Source organism: Patiria miniata, unplaced genomic scaffold, assembly GCF_015706575.1.
Source record: "Patiria miniata isolate m_02_andy unplaced genomic scaffold, ASM1570657v1 HiC_scaffold_20, whole genome shotgun sequence".
NCBI classification, from domain to species: Eukaryota; Metazoa; Echinodermata; class Asteroidea; order Valvatida; family Asterinidae; genus Patiria; species Patiria miniata.
In genome coordinates this window covers 23,012,081-23,036,250 of record NW_024037059.1, presented here as the reverse complement: position 1 = coordinate 23,036,250, position 24,170 = coordinate 23,012,081, and the positions used below count along the sequence as shown (strand labels likewise).

General features: G+C 40.0%; 1 protein-coding gene and 1 long non-coding RNA gene across 2 annotated transcripts in view; one reads left to right on the top strand and one right to left on the bottom strand.

Moving 5' to 3' along the window:
- Window positions 1-24,170, bottom strand: part of LOC119728243 — an 88,810-nt gene that overhangs the window by 28,830 nt on the left and 35,810 nt on the right. The window contains exons 4-5 of the mRNA XM_038200398.1: window positions 8,197-8,296; window positions 816-997 (exon numbers count right to left, since the gene is read on the bottom strand). Of these exons, the coding sequence (XP_038056326.1) occupies window positions 816-997; window positions 8,197-8,296 (282 nt within the window). The remainder of the gene's footprint in view (window positions 1-815; window positions 998-8,196; window positions 8,297-24,170) is intronic.
- Window positions 18,434-19,847, top strand: LOC119728245. Its single transcript, XR_005271023.1, has 3 exons — window positions 18,434-18,512; window positions 18,612-18,744; window positions 18,959-19,847. It is a non-coding gene; the product is annotated as an uncharacterized LOC119728245 (long non-coding RNA).

Here is a 24,170-nt window from a genome sequence, read left to right as displayed (position 1 = left end):
ATAATTATAATTGTAATTGTAATTTTAATATTATTCTTAGGTTTATTGTAATCGGATATTATTGTAATCTTATTTTTTAATTAATGTCCAAACATAACTTGTTCTTAAGTGTTGTTCTTAAGTGTCATTTTTATTATCTTCTATTATTCATTTATTAATTATTTTACATAGTTTAATTTTGAATGCTCGCAAGACCATACTAAATGTCAATGTATGTTTATACAGGTAACAATCAATTCTGAATCTGAATCTGAATTTGACATAAACATGTCAAATCCATAGGGAAAAATGTGAAGAAATTTCTCAAATTTTAAGTGTGAAAATACTGAAAATCGCCGTATACGGTAGAGATTTGACTTAACACTCCAAAATCTTTATTCTGCCACACTTTGATAAGTGCACTCTCAAATTCTCCATTTCTAAACTTAGATCATCATTTCATGGATTCACAGCCAACATGTCACCTTAAATTACGGAAATTGTATGCCATTTTCAAATTTAAAGGAATATATGATGATTTGCATTTTATCCCAAAAGTAACCTACCAAGTTATTTATCAAAAAGTTTTATTCCGTCTGGCTTGCTGTCATTTAGAAGAAATCAAGTAATGAACATGTAGGTGATTTCCAACGATCGGTCAATCGACCCAATTTTGGAAATAATGAAAACGTTGTACATGGTTTCACTGTTTTTCAAAAATGTAATATCCACTGAGCTGAAACTTCAACAGATTAGGTTTTGAACATTCTTCTTTTGATTTTGAGTGGTGTTGCCATTATATACATGTGCATGAACATTGAATATACATTCATTACCATTATCAAAGAAGCCAATATCTCTTGCAGAATCAGGTTTGGCCAATGACTTCCTTTTCTTTGTAATGTCATCCTTAACTTCAGAGCAACAGTCTTGCTTCATTGGAGAAGACTCAGGTACAGAACTTGGTATGACCTCAAACATCTCTCCATCATGATGAACAAATTCAATGGTTCTACTGCTGACATTTAATTTAAAAAAAAGCAACATTCAACACTTGTCACAAGTATCAAATTCAAGTGAATTACCAAGATACATGTACATGTACCACTAATAGAAGTTCAGAAACTTCAGACTGTTACTCAAGTTTGCCAAATCCTAAACTTGAAGGTCTGCTAATGAAATCCAGTTTATGTTTATCTGTGTGTCTATTTACATACAATTTTTTGGGGACTACAATCAACCGTGTGTATTATGCCCTTGATCAGATTCACTATGCACTGGTACGGTACGGTAGCTTTATGTGCATGTAGGTACATTAACTTGAAAACACCCCCCCCCCCCAAAAAAAAACCTTCTCTTTCACATCTAAATAATGCTTACATCACTAACTGAGGAGCACTTCAGTCAACTTGCACATTTTCTAATAAATGTACACATTTTAGAAAGTCCTCCTCTTTTGTTTTATACCCTGAAGTATGTTTCTGGTTTTCACTACAGCCCTGAGCAAAGACAAACCGATTGAGGAACCACCAACAACGGGCTGAATAGCTCAGTTAATGGAGCTCAGCTACACTATTTCCAATAGTTTGCAGCTTGTGTTCTACCACTAAATTTCTTTGCTTGTCAGTGAGCAGATATCAAAAAAACATGAACAACATGTAATTCAGATTTATTTTTTTTCATCCTGTGTGGACTTACGGCCTATGTGATTATTTCAATTGTTAATAATTGTGCCGACTGTTTGCAGCACAAACAATCAGTACAGATATGGGCTCGGCAGGACCATCTGTAGCCCTTTCGGAAGTTTCTGGTGCGAGCCAGGGAACAATTGGTACATTGTCCTCTAGCATGCAGGGAAGGTGCCTGGTGCAGACTGAGCAGCCGTCACTAGTTTGGGTAGACTTGTGTGTAGAAAAGGGAAAGTAAGGATCGATTTCCTAAACCCCTCTCCCTTATCCAGCATACTCAGAACCGTAGCCATCGGTTGTGATTTCTTACGTGAGGGCCTGTAAATTAATGCAATCAGTTACTTCTAGCCTCCATCTTTGTCTGGAACTGTTTCGCTAATAAATCATCGCCCTATAAAGGAAGGGTCTCCATGCATCTTCTTGCATCTTCATTGCTCCATGCATCTTCTTGAGAGAAAACACATTGTGTCTAACAATGAAGTATACGTAGTTGACACGGCTGTATTGCACTCCTCAGAAAATTCACTGTTATTAATGGAAACACCGCAAAAATCATCTCCCTAAGCCAATAAGCCTTCTCAACTAACAGCATAGAACATGGCCAACGCATCAGAATCATCGAAGACAATCAGAACCCGAAGAAAACGGCATTCGAAAAAATATGTCACCCCGCTGTCCCCAAATGACGTGGATCGAGATCAAGATGGCTGCCATGCCTGCACCTGCAGAGATGACATCACAGCTATGAACTCTAAACGAGATAAGATACTACAATCTCTTGATACAATGGCCACTAGAATGACTGGAATTGAAGTGAAGCTCCAAGAGTCAGTAGAAAAGATCGCCATGCAACAAAAAGAAATAGAGGAGCTGAAAGCTACGGCTTCGCATCTGGATTAACAGCAAAAGGATATCAAGGAAAGTGCGGATAGTCTAACCCATGGAAACCATCTCCATATCGGCCAACTTGAAAATCAGATTGATGATCTTCAAAACCGTAGTCGCAGGAATAACATCGTCGTGCACGGCATCCCCGAAGGCTCAGAAGGCGATCAATCCTGTGAGGAATTTTTGTCCGACTTTTTCATATCACATATGAAAATAGAATATGGTCAAGATATCTAAGTTGACAGAGCCCACCGTACCCCCGCACATCGATCATCACAAGACAGCACTGGCACCCGTAACACCCGGCCACGTCCCATCCATTGTAAGCTCTTACGCTTCAGTGATAGACAAAACATTCTCAAACAAGCATCTAAATCCTTGCGGAACAACCCATTCAAAGGTGCGAATATCTTCATCTCAGATGATGTCACCAGCAGAGTCAGAAATGCCAGGAAGCAGTTAAGAGATTACCACCTGCCAAGAATAAGAAGCGACGAGCGGTTAAATTCGCCTACATTCCATGGTCAATTCCTCCAGTCATCACCTACAAGCTCCACAGCGGTGCATTTAAAGTCTACAGATCTGGGGATGCCAACCCACTCTAATGGCTACATGTCCACGGATAAATGTATGCATGCAATTTTATACTTATTTGTTGTGTTTATTTTTCTATGTGTTCTGGTGTAAGGCAGCATATCACAAATGTTTACTCCCATTCTATTCGTTTTTGATATTCAGTAGTTTGTTGTAAATATGCTTAATTATTTGAATGAGTCAAGCAATTCATGACTCTGGTATGAATAACAATATAGATCCTGATTTAAATCTTCAAGTACCGGAAATCCCATGTCAATATTATGACCAAGATGAGTTCCTGAATGTTTTTAAATTCAGCACCAATACTAAATTACTGCATATTAATGCTCGTGGTTTGCCCAAAAATATAACAAGTATTATTCAATATGTAAACTTATTGCAAACAAGCTTTTCAGTCAAAGGGGTTTCAGAATCATGGTTAAAGGACATAAATGATCCCTTAGTCCAGATTCCAAATTATACATTGGAAGGTTCCTGCAGACAAAATAAAAGAGGTGGTGGAGTTGTACTTTATATAAAACAAGATCTTGTGTATAAAATTTGTAATGATTTATGTATTAACAACTCTGAAGCAGAATCATTTTTTATAGAGCTTGTTAATTCCAATAAATCAAATGTTATCATTGGAATTGTCTATAAACCCCGGTGTTTATCATGTAATAATTTTACAGATCATTTTGAGGAAATATTAAGTCGTTTAGATACTGAGAACAAAAAATGTTATATTTTGGGTGATTATAACATAAATTTAATGCAGTGTGATATCGATAATACTGTGCAAAATTTTATGAATATTCTTGATTCTCAGTCATTCTATCCTACCATAAACAAACCGACTAGGATAACTATTGATAGTACAACTTTAATTGAAAATATCCTAACAAATGATTATTTGAACCATACTTCAGGTGTTCTGATAACTGACATCAGTGACCATCTTCCGGTATTTTTTAATTATTGATAACTTTAGAGAAAGTGCTCAGGCTAATACAAATTATAAAAGGCGAGTTTTTGGTAACGATAATATTGAAAATTTTACTCATGATCTGAATGAGACTGATTGGGATTGTATAATGTCATCGAATGATATCCATTGTATGTATAATAACTTCTTGGCTCATGTTAAACAACTCTATGACAGACATTTTCCTGTGGTTGAAATTAAGTATCGTTATGATAAATCAAAGTCTCCGTGGATGTCCGAGGGTATCTACAACTCAATTAGAAGTTTCTTAAAAACCGTACTTCACAGAACAAATTTAATTATACTTTGTATAAAAATAAAGTCGACTCTGTTATAAAATTATCAAAGAAAAATTATTTAAGCAAAAAATTTAATCAACAAAAAAATAACATTAAAGGTACTTGGAAACTTATAAATTCACTACTCAATAGGCGTAAACAAAAAAAGAACCCTACGTATTTCAGTACTGGAAGTAACAAAATCACTGATAGCAAAGAAATTGCTGACGCCTTTAACACGTATTTTGTTGACATAGGAAGCAAACTTGCCAGTGAGCTACCATTATGTAACACTCCTATTGAGGCATATCTACGTGAAAGGTGTTCGAATTCACTCTTTTTGACTCCCATTACGCAAGAAGAGATTGTGGACACTCTGAACAAAATTCCTCCAGGAAAGGCCCCTGAATTTGATGAATAAATCTCTTGTTATTAAACAGGCCAAGTATTCATTGGCTAAACTGCTGGCTGACATCTTCAATAAATCCCTAACAGCTGGAGTTTTTCCTGATGGGTTTAAATAGCTCAGGTTATACCGATATATAAAAAAGACTCCAAACATGACATTGGAAATTACAGACCCATCTCTGTTTTATCAACATTTTCGAAACTATTTGAAAAGTTATTCTATACATGATTAATATCTTTTATATATAAACATGACATTCTCTCGGAATCACAATTTGGCTTTAGATGTAATCACTCTACTGATTTAGCGACATCTTATGTAGTTAACAAATTGTGTAATGATACAGATGACAAACGTTTTTCTATTGGTATATTTCTGGATTTATCGAAAGCATTTGATACAGTTAACCATGATATCTTGATTCGTAAATTAGAACATTATGGTATCCGAGGAATAGCCCTGGACTTATTTAAAAGTTACTTATGTGACAGATCCCAGTATGTCTTGTATAATTCTGTAAAATCTACAGAACAGCCTATTACTTGCGGTGTACCACAGGGCTCTGTATTGGGTCCCTTATTGTTTATCTTGTACATTAATGACATCTGCAACACTTCAGATATTATTACATTTTGCTTATTTGCAGATGACACAAGTTTATTAAATACTGACAAAAATGTAGACCTAGCGGTACAGAACCTTAATCTTGAGCTCCGGAAAATCACTACTTGGCTTTTAGCCAATAAATTATGTATAAATGTTCTTAAATCTAATTATATAATATTTTGTGCTAGCCAGTACAAGTACACTCAGTCTGTTCCTATAATTTTAAATGATACTAATCTTGATCAGGTTAAGGGTACCAAATTTTTGGGAATACATATTGATGAGAACTTAACTTGGAAGAATCATATTGACGTTATAACAGCTAAAATATCAAAAAATATTGGTATAATGAACCGTCTAAAATATTTTTTACCCAGTAGCATATTACTAACCTTGTACTTGTAACTCATTTGTTTTACCGTATTTAAATTACTCAATTCTGACTTGGGGTAGTCCAACTCCTAAATGCAACAAACTGCTTACTCTACAGAAATGTGCAGAAACATATCAGAAACATGTCGGTCAGGGATTTTTTTGGGGGGGGAGGGGTATACAAAGTACATACATGGCTTACCATTTCTTATATTCCATTCGGTTACCAGTTCCCCCTCTACCAACCTTCACAAAACGTTTAGGCTATACATGTACGTACTGTACGCACCAACTACACATGCATGCGATACAATGTACCAGACTTGTATTTGAGTCACGAAACATCAAGTCCAAGTCCAAGTCCGAGTCACATTTCTCGAGTCCAAGTCCGAGTCACGAGTCACCTCTAACATTGTATTGGAAAAACGTACATTTTAGGGAATTCAGAGATTCAGAGTCACCTTTGATATAGTAAAAGGTGGCGATCGAAGTTTGACATAGTGCCGGTTTTCTCCTCTATTTTCCTCTTGCAGAACTTGCATTCTGCACTTGATCTTCCATTGGCATTTCTCTTGAAGTTAAGATTGACAATTTTTGGAGTGGATGCCATCATGATCTACGTTGCAAGTTGCATGTAACGTTACCGAACGGGCAGATCAGCAGACTATTCATATCACGTTATTGCGATGCGACAGCAATACACGTGTGAACGACAGGACGTCTGACAAGAAAAGTCTAGTACCTTACCCTATCAATCTTGCACCAATGCAGTATTACGTGCGGACGGCGGGGTACAAGTTTCGGTACATTGATTTCTTCAATCAATATATCAGTAACCAGCCACGGCGGCCATGCACGCACCGCATCGAGTGCCCTGTACATGTATTGCACAGTAAAGAAAACGATCAACTTACGTATGTGCGCGTGTGCAGTGCGGTAATTTCCGTCGAGTCACAAGTCAGTTTGAGTCCAAGTCCGAGTCCAAGTCCAAGTCCGTAGCCCCGAGTCCGAGTCCGAGTCGTAAGTCAAAGTGACTCGAGTCCGAGTCCAAGTCATTAAAAATGTGATTGAGTCGGACTCGAGTCCGAGTCCGAGTCCGAGTCACGAGTCATACAAGTCTGCAATGTACCGGTAGAGTGCATGTATGTGCATACGATGCATGCAGTACATCACACCACATGCTCCAGGCCTCAGTTATACACTGTAGGCCTACATACAAAATGCAGTAAATTCCAACTGTATATATATACGTTTTGAAACGAAATGCGAATATGGTATTACAAAGAAACAGTAATGGCAACATTAAAGTTCATTTAATTTTTTCAAGTGAAAAAAAAAAAAAACCAGACATTTTCAGATTAGTCGGATGAGGGCAACAAAACAGTTTTTTATTTTTTGCCTAAAGATGACTGTGGAATCAACATCAGATGACTTGTCGCCTTCTACCACTGTTTCTAATTCTGCCATATGCACAGGAGGAGGTCTACTTGAATATGCATCCAAATCTGATTCTAGCACTGAGTGTCATTCCTGATCTTTAGACTCCTCCTGATATGGAGCTGCAGCCAATTTCACGAAACCTTACGCAATGGCGCAACTCTGCTTGCGCTACAATTTATTGCGTAAGTTGCGCAACATTCCACGCTGCGCAACATTTCACTTATGATTCATTTCACAAAAGTCGGATAGTGCATAAGTCCGCAACTTGCACAATAAATTATGGCGTAACTTGTGCAATCATTTTAGGTGGCGTAAGTTGTGGCGTAGTGACTGAATATGACATATTTTACCAGCAAATCGGCACTTTTGTAGAATCCGTTATGGCACAACTTAACAAGGTTGATAAAAGACGTTTGAAGTAAATGAATTTCTATTTTACTCGCAACATAATTTTTAGAGTTGCCGACTGATTCCGAAGAAAGTCGGGCAAAATTATTTTCAAAATGGCGGGTTGAGGTGATCCAGAAGCTGTTTCACGAAAGAACAAATTCACACACAAACAGCTGTCGTAAATGCTGTTTTTATCCTCGTCCAAGATGTTTAAATTATTGAAAATGTTGCGCAGCTACGCCAAGTTTAGCGAAATCGATCATAATTTTATTGCGCAGCTGCGCAACAAAGTTGTTGTGTAAGTCTTATGCATGGCGCCCGCTACACACTTTTTCGTGAAATCAGCTACTGGAGATATTGCCTGACACTTGTGCCACTAATTGCTCCAGTGTCAGATGTAATCCAGCAGCTGATTCTACCAGACTGATTGAGGCCAGCTCTTCTTGACTATTTGGACCACCATGGCCATGGGAGTAGCCTATGCAGACTGCCGTTTCTCACACTGTTTTATGGGCCCGAGGACTCATAATTTAAATAAAAGTTTGTATTAAAAGAATGTAATTCAAAATACCAATTTAGAATTACCGTAGGCTTGTAAGTGAATACTTTTCCAAATCAACTCTACACCACCTCAGCAGCGATGAAACAAGGTCCTCAGTCTCTGTTTTGCAATACAGAATCATTTCTGAAAAGTAGAACAAAATAATATTATTATTATTTATTTGACCAAAACATGAACGTCATGAAACTAGAGCCATGTCTGTTCGATGAACAGAACATAGGCTTTTCTGCAATTTTTGTTTTAATATATATATTCAAGAAACATATTTGAGAATGCATAAAAGCATTTCAGAAGAAAATGAAAAAAAGTTTATAAATTACTAAAAAAATTAGGTGATGACGTCATCATGAATTCTTTTCAGATTTTGTATACTATTAACAGTATCTACCTACCCACCAAGTTTCAAGTCAAGCAGACTTACCCTTATATGTGTTTTTAAAAATCGCAATTTTGATGACGTCTTCGTGACTTCACATATTTTGGCCTACCTATTACCTAACAAACATAGTACCAAAAGAATTTTGAATTTAGCATGTTGGGTTCGAGAAATATGGTGATAATTATCAAAACTTCAAACATCGATATAAATCACACGATGACGTCACAATGACGTCACCTCAATTATTACCAATAACACATCCCGGTCTACCTACATACCGAGTTTCAACCCAGTTGGACTTACAGTTCTTTAGATATAGGGTCTTAAAGTTTGCACATTTAAGATGACGTCACGTGACCCATGATAATGTAATCACCAGTGTTGTAGTACTCGTACTCGGTACTCATACCCGAGTACTACTCGAGTACTTATTTGAAAGTACTCGTACTCGTACTCCTACTCGTATTCGAATTCGTACTCGAAATGACGGTACTCGTACTCGGGCAGCAAAGTACTCGTACTCGAATAGCAGTACTCGGGGGGGGGGGGGGGGGGGGGGAATGGTATAGCATGTCTTTATATACCGCGACCTTATTTTATTGATACTTTCAGTTTGAAATGGTTGGTTGGCTTGTGGAGAAATCGAAGTTTCCTGATTTTCCTCTATGCATGCACGTCCGGACAAACACATTTAACATCTAGCCATGATGGTCTATATGGGTCTGACTGGGCCTGGGCCGCAATAGCCGTATTTGGAAATACAAATACTGGTACTCGTACTCGGAAGTACAGTACTTGTACTTGTACTTGTACTCGCAAGTACAAGTACTCGTACTTGGTAACTAAGTACTCGGCAGTACTCGGTATTCGGAAAAAAGTACTCAACTACAACACTGGTAATCTCAACGTCACTCTTCGAGACACAAACTTACTATTGGGTCTTCACATAGGTTAGGTTTCATTACAATACGAGTTTGTTTAAGGTTAAAAAACGTGTACAAAGTCTATGGGATTTTGGGTGGAATAAAAAGGGAAAAATCAGAACAAAAACAATTCTTTTCCACTTTAAAGCGGAAAAGCAATTACAAGAAAGTGAAGCACAAGGGGAATTAAAGCACAAAAATATAAACACTCCAAATTAATAAATAAATAGAACCATGAAACAAAACAAACTTACAAGAAGGATAAAACCAATGACAGGATGTCATAAACAAATACAAGACATAATCAAAAACAAATAGAATAAAAAACACAAAATTATACAAACAAAATATGTGGGTCTGGGAAAAGCAAAAGTAAACTTAAATACCGGTACTATTACCCGCAGGTATGCATTCCCGCACATAATTTTAACAGGGACAAACAAACGTTTGAGAAAAACCATTACAGTACAAATTGCCTGGCAATACACCTGAATAAACTTGTGATGGCATGTACCGGAAAACAAAAAAAAAATTATCAGGAAAGAAACACTTCACATCTGTTAGAAAATGAGAGAGTGAGTTAATGACAGCAGAGTCCTTGATGTGGGAGGGTAAAGCGTTCCAAAGTCTCGGATATTTACGTGAAAAAGAGCTGAGTACGGGCAGGAAAGTGCACGGAATGTGAGTGAATCAGGGTGTCTTGGATTGATGAATGCGTTATCAGTAATAGTGTCACAATTACATTGTGCAAATGCCATGAGCATTTGTATACGAAGGAACATGTAAAAAAAATCACGTCTGGATGAAAGAGACAGCCAGTTCAACCGGTCCAACCATTCCTCAAATGACATCTGACCTCAGCTTTGTTTCGAAGCCATGCAAGTTGCAATTTGCTGCACACGTTCAAACTGCTGTTGTTGGGATAATGTGAGTGTGCTCCAGGAAGGGGGCCGTACTTGAGGATAGGTAGGACCAGGGATTTGTAACGAAAGAAAATTGCGTGGGATGAAGTACCACCAGCAACTGTACGAATAAATCCTAGGAGATAATTAGCGCGGGAAACTATTGTTGCTTTCCCTAATAGTAGCTCTATAACATTATATTGGAGTCAACAATTATTAAAGAAGTTGGAGGGAAACAGGACTTTGGGTGACAGACACACATGTCAATACTGGTTTATTATTTCATCTCTTCACTTCATTAAACTTTGTGCGGATAAGGCCGCAAAAAAAAAGTCTCCGGTTTCTGGTATGCGCGCGCGTCGCCGTAGCCATGCGCGTCGGCAAAATGAAAAAGTTTTTTATTCAATGAAAGATGATGTCTCAAAACTGCCAAACTCACTGGTTTGACAGGAATCCTGCTGCTGCACAATTTTAACGTGTTTTTAGATTGGGTTATGGTTGAGAATAAGCTTTATGTGGCCTCTCTGGACTCCCATCTAAGTTTAGTCGGGCACCATTTGCAGTCATCAGCCGACATTTCAATGATTTGAAGCAAAAAAATCAGGTAAAAAAAAAAAAAAGAAGCCGCGTTGCCCCACCACTTTTTGGGCAAGCTCCATACCAGAAACCGGAGACTTTTTTGGGGGGGCCTAACCTAGGATTTTTGCTTTAGTGTTTTAAAGTTAATCAAATTGATGTCTTCAATATAAGTCTCACAAAGTCTTTACTGTAACTGCATGGCGGAACCATCTTCACCAAGTAAACCAATGATTCTAGTTGAACCAAGTGGGCACCGGCACAGTACAGACAACCCGGAACGATGTGGGAGTGGACCAATACGGTGACCAGGGGAGGAAACAGCTGGACAGGGCTAGGGAGTGTATACCGGACTACAGTTCGAGCCAGTGCATGTGGTGTACATATCCAAGGTCAACTGGGGTGTGATCCATTGGATAGATAGACAAGACCGGTGTTACTACGGTAACTTAGTTGAATACGGGGAATTAATGGCTAGATCAGGAGCCAGGGGGCCCATATAGCAGGAATGGTTCGCAATGGTGACGGGCGGGTACCAGCTCTGGACGGGGCTAGAACATCGGCCAACTGAATCAGTTCAGGCTAAAATTAGCAGCTTAATTAATGGTACATTAATTGAAGCCGCACCTTGGAACTAGTGCTTACTACTTCTCCTGGCCTCAATCATGCCTCGACCTACAATGTAGGGAAGATTCATAATAATACTAGACCTAGTGAGTGTGCTACTATTTCTCCTGCCCTACAACCTCTTTTGAAGAGAGCGGAGCTTCGTTATAGCACTTCACTTTGGGGATTGCTTTGCACAACAATTGGTCTGCCGCACAACATTCAAGTTCGCTGCACAACATACATTGTATGAGTTTGCCGCACAACATACATGGGAAGAGGAACTCTAGCTCACTGGGGTGAGGGGATATGTTTGGTCGGTCATGTACATAAATAGCCACATGAATAATGAATGCAATAGCGCGTATGGTATTGCATCACTAGGCATGCGCTGGGCTTGGTAAGAGACCCTTAATGTGCAAGTTGGCAATTACCGTATAATACATGGGTAAATAAGGGAGCCATAAAAGATCACAACATTGTGTACTTCATGGACAGTATATAAAACCATTTCAATATTTAAATAATCATGGGTTTTGGGTTCGCAACATGAACTGATATTGATGAAGAGATATTGAATAGAAGAAGCAGTGGATAAGGAAGTATTATTCTCAGACTGATACTAGCACACACACAATAAATTGGTTTGTATAATGGAAAAAATCAAGGATGATTTTTGTTTTATTGAACTACAGGAGACAGTATACATTTGATGCACATGCCTCAATTACAACAGAGGCACTTGTCGATTTAAAGAAAAGTGTAGATTTAGTCATACTTGCCTGGTTCCCTCTTGTGGAAAGCAGCATCCTTCTAGCCAGCATGGCGACCCAAAAAACTAGACATCCCTGGCATTACTTTGCCAGTGGCCAATCCAAAAAAAACATCCACTTGTACCTGTCCACTGCCCATTGACATTTGGCAAGCTGAATTAAAAAATGACATGGATGCTGTATTTCTGCCATTGTAGAAGTTAATAACTATTTGTCAGCAACCGGCCCTTCCCATAAGCACTTAGTTGAGGCCCAAATTAAGTCCGAAATTGCTGAAGGTAACTATGTTATTTGTGACCCAATCCACAGTAAACCTTCAGTTGTCAGTGCTCTGGGTGCCATACCCAAACCAAAGAAAAACGAAGTTCATTTAATTCATGACTGTAGCCGACCAAGTGGCTCAGCACTGAATGATTATGCAACGATCAACAAAGAACACTTCGCGACAGTAGTGTAGACTGCGTATTTGACCCTGTTTTTTTGTGGAGGATCATGATCCTCATCGAGGATCATATCGGTAACCCCGATGAGGATCATGAGAGGGGGATGTGGCTGTGGGGAGGTGACCAGTGGCGTCGCCAAGGGGGGGCCAGGGGGGGCACGTGCCCCCCCCCCCCCGGAAAACCTAGTGCCCCCCCGAGTGCCCCCCCATCAAATGCTGGTGCCCCCCTATCCTCTGCAAAATTCTGCGCGTTGTTAAAATCATTACCTCAAAAATAGCAATTTCTGGAGATATCTTCAGATCGAATTTAGCATCAAATGTGGCACCATTTTGCATCTAGCCCATCCTCCGTATGCGAAAATTTTCCAAAGGGGAGGGGGGTACCCCCTCCCCTTAGACCCCTCCCCCAGGATGGCGATTCGTATCCACCTAAGTGCCCCCCCCCCCATCAAATGCTGGTGCCCCCCCTGTGCCCCCCCAGACTGAAAAGTCTGGTGACGCCACTGGAGGTGACGTCACGATTCGATAGACAAATCGATAATGAGGTGGAGATTAGGGTTGAATGAGGATTAAAGCGTTTGCAGACAACAGTATAATAAAATTGTATGCGGAGGATCAGGATAGCGTATCGAGACACTGTGTGTGAATGTGGACGAAAAAATATTTTAACCCAATTCGTGGATGAAGGCGAATAATTTATTAATTTAACTTTACGTAAGGGGAAAAAATGTATGCAGGGCCCCAATGGAAACCAGTTTTAACTGTTACGGCATACACGGGGCAAAGAAATGGGATAAATAAATTAATGATTAAATAAATAAATTTGTTTTAACAATATACAAGCGTATATTGATGTTATGTATCTAAAAAGTATGAGATACCAAATTAATGAAATGGGTGCAGGTAGTTCACACAATTACAAAAAGAATACTTTTTAAAATTAACTTAGGGTAAACAGGCAAAGTTCAAACTGTAATTTGTACTTCTTATCAGTAATTTGCTAAAACAAAATCAAATGTGCACTAAAATGAATCAATCAGCCAGTTTACAAACAATTTACGTCCGATTCCTATATACATGATACGATGTTTATTTTAATGAACTCTGCTTAAAGACTCTCAGGAGGCGTCAACAGTACCTAGTATGTTATTACAGCTGGTCCGAAGACTTGGGCACTTTTAAAATGTTGAATTTGAACAAGAATATTTTCCTAACAAAGCTTTGCCGAAGATATAACATTTACAACGGGATGCATGTTCCGGTAGTTCAGTAAGTAAACAGTGAAATTATTGTAATTGTTGGATGATGGGATGGTTGGTTGTTGATGTTTTTCGTATATAATTAATGTTTTGATTTTTTTTTGTCCTCATGATTATAATGTCTTCTACGGAAATTTGTAAAATTCTACAAACGTACGTGTTTATCTAATTTCATGCTAAACGGCTGACCCACGCTTTGTTCAATCTGAGACATTATGAAAACTGATTTTTTTTTTTTAAATATCATTGGCGACTCCAAGAAACTAACTACGGTCTCATTTGGAGTTAGTTCTATTCTATTACGCATATATAAGTTCCACGTTCACGAAGGAAATAAAACAACAGCATGATCAATTCATCGTCCTGAAACCCATCATACACTGTGCACGGTGCAGCCACGTAGGCTCGTTGCGTAATCACAATAGCCTTTGTATTAGAGTGGGAATCCCGTGACATCACATCAATGACTCATCGAAGATGGCAAACAAGTTGTTACTAGCCTGGACTTGTCCGGCCAGTCGTCCGGTCCGGTCCGAATTCGCGGTGTTTTTTTTTTTTTTTTACACACACATACACCATGCGTACACGTACATTATGCTATCACTTTTTAATTTACAACACCGTTCGATGCGCATCGACAAGGCCGGTACTAAAAGAGTGCTGAAGTGTAAGTTTTACTGTAAACTTGAAAGTCATTTTGGAGTATCTACGCAACTCATCAGAGACAAGGTACGTGCGTGTTCCGCAAGACAATTGAACCTAATGGGGTTTTTTTTATACATGCATTTAAATGTGATGAGAAACGTTTGAGTGATTGACTCTGCATATATTTTTTATTTTTATTTTTTTTTAATTTTGGTGTCGTTTTTTTTCATTTCTCTCTAATTGACTTACAGGGTTGACTATAGCATCGGCCTCTCAGCGTAGTGCCGTAGAAGTGAGACTTGATGAAAACAAAACAAAAATGCAAGAACCCCCTCTCCCCACAAAGAAGAGAGAGAGCGAGAGAAAAGCATTTTTAAATATTTTATTTTATTTCTATTTTGTTTTGTTTTGTGAGTTATCTTTTTAGAGGTATGAGTACAACGAGAAAAACAATAAACAAAATAACATTTCTGTTACGTAAAAATGTACAAAATCTGACTGACTATAGCAATTTGCAACCCGCACTTCTTTCCACGTACGTAAGACATCCGTGCAAAACCATGATTTGGAACGTGTGATAGACATATGATAGATTCTGGAGCTGCTGTAAATTCTGACCAAAAAAAAAAAACTCACAAAATAATAAATATATCGATAATTTAAGAGTCATTTCGGTACGATTTGTCGCGCATATGCGACGTGCATATAAAGGGAAATAATTTCAAGTCGACGTGAGGCTTGGGTCAAATACAGGAAGCTTAAAAGCTCAACAAATTGAACCAAAAAGAAGGAGTAACAGACCACTTGCTGGCGTTTTCAAGTTCTTTCCATAATTTTCAAAAAAAAAAGAGGAAAAAATTGACTTATTAATGAACTGAAACAGACTACACAAATTTTTTTTTAAATAAATACCATTATTTTAAATGTTTTAACAGATTATATTTCAGAGTTAATAACAACGTATTTTAATGACTTGTTTGTAATTTATTTTTCATTTTGAAAGACTGTTTAAAGTAGCATTCTCAGATATTTTTAATTATTATTTCATACTACATGTAGAATCAATAACCGCAATATTTTTCATAATAAACGACACATGTATCGTTGACTAGTACGATATTATAACGACACATGTATCGTTGACTAGTACGATATTTTCCCTAATACCAGTGTTCCATACACGAACAAGAAAAAACACCCCAAACAAACAAACAAACAAACAAACAAACAAACTGCGTCAATGTTCGAGTGGATGACTTACGAAAAAAAGCAATAATTTTCAAAATGGATACTTAAGAAACTTAATCCGCAAAGAATAAAGCGTATACATTGTAATGACCACTAGAGACGTGAAAAGATAAAAACTATTCTCCAAATTATACGTTCTGTTCGATTGAAGAAAAAAAAAATCAGCACATGTATCTGCACGAGAAAATAGAACCGAGTACGGTTTTCTTAAATTTCTTTTTCATGCATTGAATGTTGGGAATTGTAACATTTTGGATAAAAGACACGGTTATGTGCTGTTTTCATTATAACCTAGATAATATTCTCTGAGGTGTTCTGTTTCTTACTGCTTGTGCTGCTTATCTTAGCAACAAAGTTTAAAATAAACGATTATGTTTCAGGTGTTCACAAAGATCTTGGCTGCCCAATGAGAACGTAGAAACGGATATTTAAAGATAATTATCTATCTTCATTTACATAATGAGTCCATAAAACAATAAGCTAGTAAAAGATACTCTTGCGTTTAAATAGTCTCACTGATAATTTCTTACACTATTGATTGTTTAAATAACTATTTTCTTAATGCGTTTGTGTTAGAAATAAGCGTCCCACAGTCATTGAAGTAAAATAGAATATGACATGTACAACTTAGATGTTGTCTGTGTTATTGGACAACATTTTGTATACCCGAAAAGAAACCCACTTGTAACTGTATCTCATTTTTATCAAAGGAAAATAAAACCACGTCCTGAAGTCTCTTAAGTTTATATTACTTGGACGGAGAAATGGAAATTATTGACCTCCACCTTTGTTCATTTTGTAACAATGTCGAAGATCACCTTTTACGGTTCACACATGTATATAGTGTGTTTAGAACCAACAAAAAAAGAAAGAAAGAAATAATAATCGTAGGAATTCCGCGTGATTGTCTTCTGCAAATTTCAATCGTTAAGCACAAATAAAGCAGGATTCAATGTTAATTATGAAAATGGTTTTCCAATTGATAGAAAAGGAATACTGTATTACCGCTAGACCGACATGCGGGTAAACGGGGGGGGGGGGGGGGGGGGGGGGGGGGGGGGGGGGGGGGGGTCTAAGTTATATCATTGAATTTGGAATACAATATTAAAGTAATTTTTTCCTTTTGAAGTCTCGATGGAAAAACGTTGTGAAATTAACCCAAACTAGGCTTATTTTATATTGAACGAGTCTTGACATTTCTTTTCAGAATGTTCTTAAAAAACCCCTATAATGTGTACGTTTGCTCGACTGCCGGTAATCTTTCTCATTAATGCGACTGATTATGTGATTATGTTTACGTCCCAATCGATGCGATAATGTATGCGCTTCTGATGAATCTGAACATAACAAAAATACGTTGATTGGAATGTAACGTGGTTGTTGTGATCAGTGGTTAATTTGTACGTAATGTACATGAACCGTATACATGTACCGGTACTCAATTTCACAAAGCTGCAAGAGAAAAAAACCTTTAGTGCCTAGTCTAAAATTTGGATATTACGAACACAAAATGATATTAATATAAATTCCGTATATGATTACATGTACGAAATCACGCAACAATGACAACTAAAAAAAAACAAAAAAAAAAACAACCCCCATTATTTTAGATGGAGGCACAAGAAATTAGTACATGTACTGAATAAACCTATGTTTACCCAAAGTGGAAACATAGTAACAAAATAAAATAGATCATTCAACGACGTGTTTGTCTAAAACATTATAATGCAAATGTTGGACACAGGGTATGCAATGTATTCGAATGCAAATCTTAACTAAAGTACCTGCGTGACCCGTTGAAACTTATCATCAAAGAGTTTATTTGTTCCTTGGTTGTTTGTTTGTCTGCTCATTTCAAGTGCATTTAGTTTACGCTAATTGTGAAAAAAAAATCATTGTTAATAGCGCATGTGTGATGTCATTTTGGTAGAAATTTCAATATTACGGCCATGCATGTACAACACTGTTGCCAAAAGTTTGGATTTTCCGGAGTCGTAGTTTTATCATGTTTTGATTCGGTTTGTTTTGCTTTGTTGTTTTATTGGTATGTCTGCCTCTTGGGGTGTAAGGGTGTTTGTTTCATTGGTTTATTTAGTGTTGTTTGGTTATTTGTTTGTGAGAAGTTTGTTGTGGCGGGGAGGGAATTATATATTTGATGCATAGGCCCTAAATGTATTTGAAGCGCCAATTTATTTTTGTTTCTTATTTTTATTATTATTATTTTTTTAAGAACAAAAAAAAAGGAAATGAATGGTTTCTTTCTGAAACAATATTGCAGTAAAGAGTATCATCACTTTTCTAGGCGTAACCGTAATATATTATTATGAGTAGAAGGTACACAAATTATGATCCGAAAAAAGAAAAGAAATTCTTCCGCAGACTTTTTTTTTATACTTTAGTAGACTGTTCGGAAACGATAATGTTCAGCGAAGCAATCTTTATATACATTATAAAGAATTTTCTGTGCTATTTTTAGAATTCTATTTTTAGAATTAGTTCATCTCCCCTGAAGGCTATATAAGTTGAGGATCTTCGTCAAGAGAATCATTTTGAATGTGGATATTGACAGCGTCACGTCGCTCTCGAGTAAGTGCTTTATACTTACATTTTATACAGCGCATTCCAAAATACCTGCAACATTTTTTTCTCTCAATAACGATTTCCTTTATTCCCTTCATTATCCAGATTCCTTACAAGTTGCAAGATGAGCCATCAGAGAACCCTGAACCCCTTTCCGACAAGCACTCCGCCCAGTGTACAGTTCCTTCGATGCTTGCAAGAGGAGCTGGATACCGACCCAGATGAAGACCAGCTTATGGTAAGCATGACGGATATTAATTGACTGTCATTGTCTTAAGCCCTCCTATTCCCTTCATGGCTTGTACAATGGAAAGGTCACCATAACTCCCGCTACAAGCCATCGTTATACGATTTGAAAAGTTTGTTTCATTTCAAAATTATCCTTTGTTAATAAATACATTAAAAATAAACATGTTAATAACAATCTGTTTCTTTTATCTCCTTATTTGCAGATTGTTGACGTTCCTCCTGACCATGCCACCACGAGGGAACTCCAAGACTTGCGGTAAGGACAAGCGGGTCAAAAGCAAGACGAAAATGCAGCCAAACGGAAACGGTTTCCGTGCTCGGTGTGCGGCAACGTCTTCCATCACTTGACCAACCTGATTCGACACCGGAAGCTACATAAGATCGGACCGAGTGTCAACAAGAAGGCCATGACATGTCCGGTGTGCGGCAAAGCGTTCTCTCGTCCTGACAACATGAAACGCCATCGTAAGAGCCACACTGCAGATCAGCCGTCGTCTCCTATCTGTCCAATTTCGGATCAAGACAATGTAGAGTCGACACGTGCCGAGGCCGGAACAAACAACCCTTCCCCAAATTTGGATGCTTCAACTGCAATATGTCCTGCCTGCAGAGATGTTTTCCCGAGGGTGAGTCATACATGTATGTTACGGCATCTGCAAAACAACCATGGCGGAATGTCGGCAACTTATCCAAATCCAAACGAGCCAAACCCCGAACCCTATCAGTCCGTCCATAAGGATGTAGGGAATTCCCATATGGAGGTCGTTTCCGATGTCCTTACCTCCTCATCGCCGACCCTTGAGCCACCACTGTCCCCACCACATTCACCAGAGGTGCACAACTGCCCGCTGTGTGACAAGTCTCTTAGTCGATATGACAGCGTGAAAAGACACATCAAAACGTATCATGAGGGCGGTCCAACTCAACAGTCATTGCCCGAAGAAACCCTAACAGACGGGGAAATGCTCCACGCACAGTCGATGGAAACTGTCCTGGAAGATCCCCAAGAGTTTCCCGCTGATGCACAGCAAGTGGCTGATGATATTCTCAGTAAGCTCCGTCAACACTGGTTGCCCATTCGCATGCATTACACGACAGAGCGCCGAATTCAAGATGTGTATACTCGGTTGTAGACGTTGACAAGGCTTTGAGTATGATATTCCACCGCCTGAAGTGCCGCGCGAAGATGTTTTTTTTTTTGAATAACACAACTTGACTAAACTAACTTTTGAGAGGAGAGGTTACAAGCACTTCACTCTCTATGATTTCTGGCGGGGTTTCGTCTGACAGGTGGATTAGTCTGGTTTTCAGCAGGTGTGTCATACATGTCCATGTCCGAGTCATCTGGATCGTAGTGGACTGGTTGTTATGCTGGTGTTGAAATGGTCTGCTTCAGGCGTTTGAAGAATGAGGCATTTCTGGTGACGGTGGTGTTGTCGTCACGGGTAGCTGTTACCATGGATCCTTTCAGTGATGTGATGGTGAACGGTTGAAGTTCTCTTTCTTTCTTTCGTGTGAGTTAGTAGTACTGTACATCAGGCTATTTCTTGGAGCTGCGTAAGCCAGTTGATTTGTGCGTCTTTTGGGCACGACAGATCAGTCATCCCGTCAGGAGGTTGGAGGTCGGGGCAGTGGTATAATATATGATCTGCCGTCTGCTCATCTGCACCACAGGTGCATGCCGGTGAATCCCGGAGTTTCCAGCGGTGCATGTTGGCATTGAATCTCCCAACCCCAGTTCGCAGCCGGTTCAGTGTAACCCACTTCCTCCGGGGTAGTTCCGAGCCAGCAGGGGCTTTGGTGCCAGGGGGAACAGTGAAATATGGTGTCATGGAAGTGGAGATGATTCCAGTTTGTTTCACCAGAACACGGTCACCAACCTTTAGCTTGTGTCTGCGCATGGAGTTTTTCTTGTCGGCATTTGTCTTCATGGTTTCCTTCATGTGTGCGTCTTTGGCTTTGATGTCGGGTTGGACTGGAGCAGTGTGAACATCAGGCAGGCGAGTGCGGAATGAGTGGGCGAAGAGTAATGATGCAGGTGTGACGCCGGTAGTACTATGAGGGGTGGATCTGTAGTTGCGGAGATATGCATACATAGCCTGCTGCCAAGATCGGCCTTCGGCTTTTGCAGTGCGATACATTTTGTTCAGATTCCACATCATGCGCTCAACCTCGCCGTTTGCTTGAGGCCAGATGGGTGTGATGCGGCGATGTTGAAATCCAATGTACTTGGCAAAAGACGCGAATTCTGCACTCTGAAATGGTGGGCCATTATCTGTGCGAACAACTTGTGGGCAGCCAAAAGTTGCGAAGATTTTGTCGAGTTTGGGGATGACAGATTTTGCAGAGGTGGAGCTTGTGATTTCAATCTCAGGATAACGACTGTAGTCGTCGATCACGACAAGCAGGTAGTCACCTGTTGGCAGTTGTTTGAAGTCGATACTGAGATGTGTCCATGGTGCGTCGGGTAGATCAGACATGTGAAGTGGTTCGCTTGTGGCTTTGTCCACAGTTGAGGCTTGGCATGGTAGGCATTCAGCTACGGTGTTCTCAACTCGTGTGTCAAGTTGGGGGAACCAAACTTTCTGTCAGAGAAGTTGTTTGGTTTTGACCATGCCTTGATGGCCTTCGTGTGCAATGTCAATGACGCGTTGTTGGAGTGCGGTCGGAATGACAATGCGATGATCGCGCAGTAGAATATCCTCAGCGCTGCTAACACTGAGTTCATGGCGAACATGGAAGATGCTGGTCAGATCAGATGTCACAGTTGTGTCGGCTGTTTTGATGATCTGGTTCCATGCGTTGGTTTTTGTGGCATCGATGGCCAGTTGGAGGAGGCGATCATTCTTTGTTGCATCCTGTATTTCTGCAAGAGTTAGCGATTTAGGGACAGCGTTGTGGATGATGAAGTTGACATGCTCCTCTGCGTTAGGCTCTGACTGTTGAGTTGTCGAGCATGGGTGTCGCGAGAAATAGTCTGCAGGGTTAGACTTGCCTGGTTTGTAGTGAACCTGGAAGCTGTATGGCTGCAGTTTTAGCAACCATCTCTCGATTCTCGCGGGTGGATTGGAGTAGCTGTGGTTGAACATTGGCAGAAGAGGCTTGTGATCGGTAGTGACAGCAAATGTGTTAACGAACAAGTACAGGTGGAAGTGGAGAATACCCCAAGTGATTCCAAGGGCTTCTCTCTCAGTCTGTGAGTAGCGTTGTTTGACTGCTGTTAGCGATCGGCTTGCTACTGCTACAATGGCTGTGTTTCCAGTAGAGTCATGTTGAACGAGTAGTGCGCAAAGTCCGATGGGGCTGGCATCGACAATGATCTCGGTTCGGCTCTCTGGATTGAAGTAAGCGATCTTGCAATGGTCAGTGATTGACTGTTTGATTTTGTCCATCGCGTCGCTTTGTTGTTTTCCCCATATCCATGGAGATGATTCCTTTGTTAGTGCACGAAGTGGTTCAGAGATCAGTGCTAGTCTGGGTATGAAGCGAGCGCAGTAGGTGGCTAAACCCAGGAAGCTACGAAGCTCTTCCTTGTTGGCTGGAGGTGCTGCGTCAGTGAGTGCTTTCACCTTAGCGGGGCTAGGTGCAACACCGTCTGCTGAGAAGATGTGACCAAAGAATTCCACACTGCTTGCATGGAACTGGCATTTGGCCTTGTTGAGCGTCAAGTTCTTCTCTCTGAGGCGTTGTAGACAACGTGCCAAGTTGTCTTTGTGCTCTTCGGTGGTTTTCCCGTACACAAGTATGTCATCACTTATGTTCAGGACACCTGGCAGTCCAGCCAATGTAGATTGGATGAGGTTCTGGAACTGTTCAGCACCACTGTCGACTCCGAAGTTGAGTCGCTTGAATTGGTACAGACCAACATGTGTTGAGAAGGTGGTCAGGTAACGCGAGTCCTCATCAAGTTCGATTTGATGATACCCACTGTTGAGATCAAGTTTCGAAAATACTTGAGCTCCGTTCAGCTTGACGATGATGTCATCGATGGTCGGTGTGACATGCCTTTCTCGTTCAATGGCTTGATTGACGGCACGCATGTCAATGCAGAGTCGTATGGTGTTAGGGTCTTTAGGCTTGGGTACCACACGGATCGGTGATATCCAGGGAGTTGGAGTGTCGCTGACTGGTTCGATGATGTCGAGTGTTTGAAGGCGTTTCAGTTCAGCCTCCACTTTATGACGAACGTGGAAGGGAATCCTGCGATGCGGTTGAGCCACGGGTGTGACAGATTTGTCAACATGAAGTTTGCACTTCACATCAGTCAACTTTCCAATTCCTTCGAAGCGGTTGGCGTATTGAGCCACGATGTTGTCAACTGACAATGATTCAGCGTCGAGATTGTACGTTAGCTGTACAATGTTCAGTGACGGTGCAGTCTGGAAGCTGAGAAGCGTATCGCCTTGTCCCTCGATTACATGAAACTCGCAGCTGATGGAGTTGTCTTTGTACGCAACTGTCACAGTGACTTTACCGATGACAGGGAGCGGAGTCTTTGCACCATAAGCGTAAATGTTCGCGTTGTCTGGGTGCAAATGTGGCTGAGGGAGTTGGCTGAAAGTTGTCTGGCTCATTATGTTGACAGATGCTCCGGTATCAATAAGGGCACAGGTATGTTTACCGTCTATGACGATGTCGATTCGCGGTTGTTTTTTGTTTTTGCGATGGACGATGAACGCATATTCATCGTCAGATGTGGAGCTGCCCGGACCAGATTCATCTTGAGCTGTGTGCACTCTGTGTGAGAACTTCTTGGTGCGGCAGACTGAAGCAAAGTGATTCTTCTTTTTACAGAAATCACAAGTTTTGCCGTAGGCAGGGCATGTGCCTGAATGTGGGTAATTTCCACCACAGTTATGACATGTCTTTGATGAAGACTGGTGAGGTGCATGGGACGACTTGTCAGCATTTCGTGACTGCGATTTTTGCGGGCGTTGCCTTGGTTGCCACTTTTGTTTCTGTGGTCGCCTGCGAACTGCACTGACTTGAGGCTGTGGCTGATCCATGCTTTTGAGTTGCTCTGACGCAGTTGTTGCAGCCCTGATTAGTAAGACCGCTTTGTCTATAGTGTGAGTTCTGGGTCATGAAGTAGGCGCTGCTTGAGGCCAGTTTCTCTGATCCCTAGTATGATACGATCTCGAATCAAACTGTTTTTTAACTCACCAAACTCACAGGTGTCGGCCAGTGTCTTGACTCAGTGCTGTGACAAATGCATCAACTGTTTCTCCTTCACGTTGAACTCTACAGTTAAGCAAGTAGCGTTCGTATGTGGTGTTCTTCTTTCCTTGGCAGAACGCGGCGAACTTGTCGACAACTTTGTCGTATTTCTTTGCATCACTGTCGTTTGTCCATACGAACGTGTTGTACGTGTCGATGGCGGGTTGACCGATTACAGACAGGAATGTTGCCACGCGA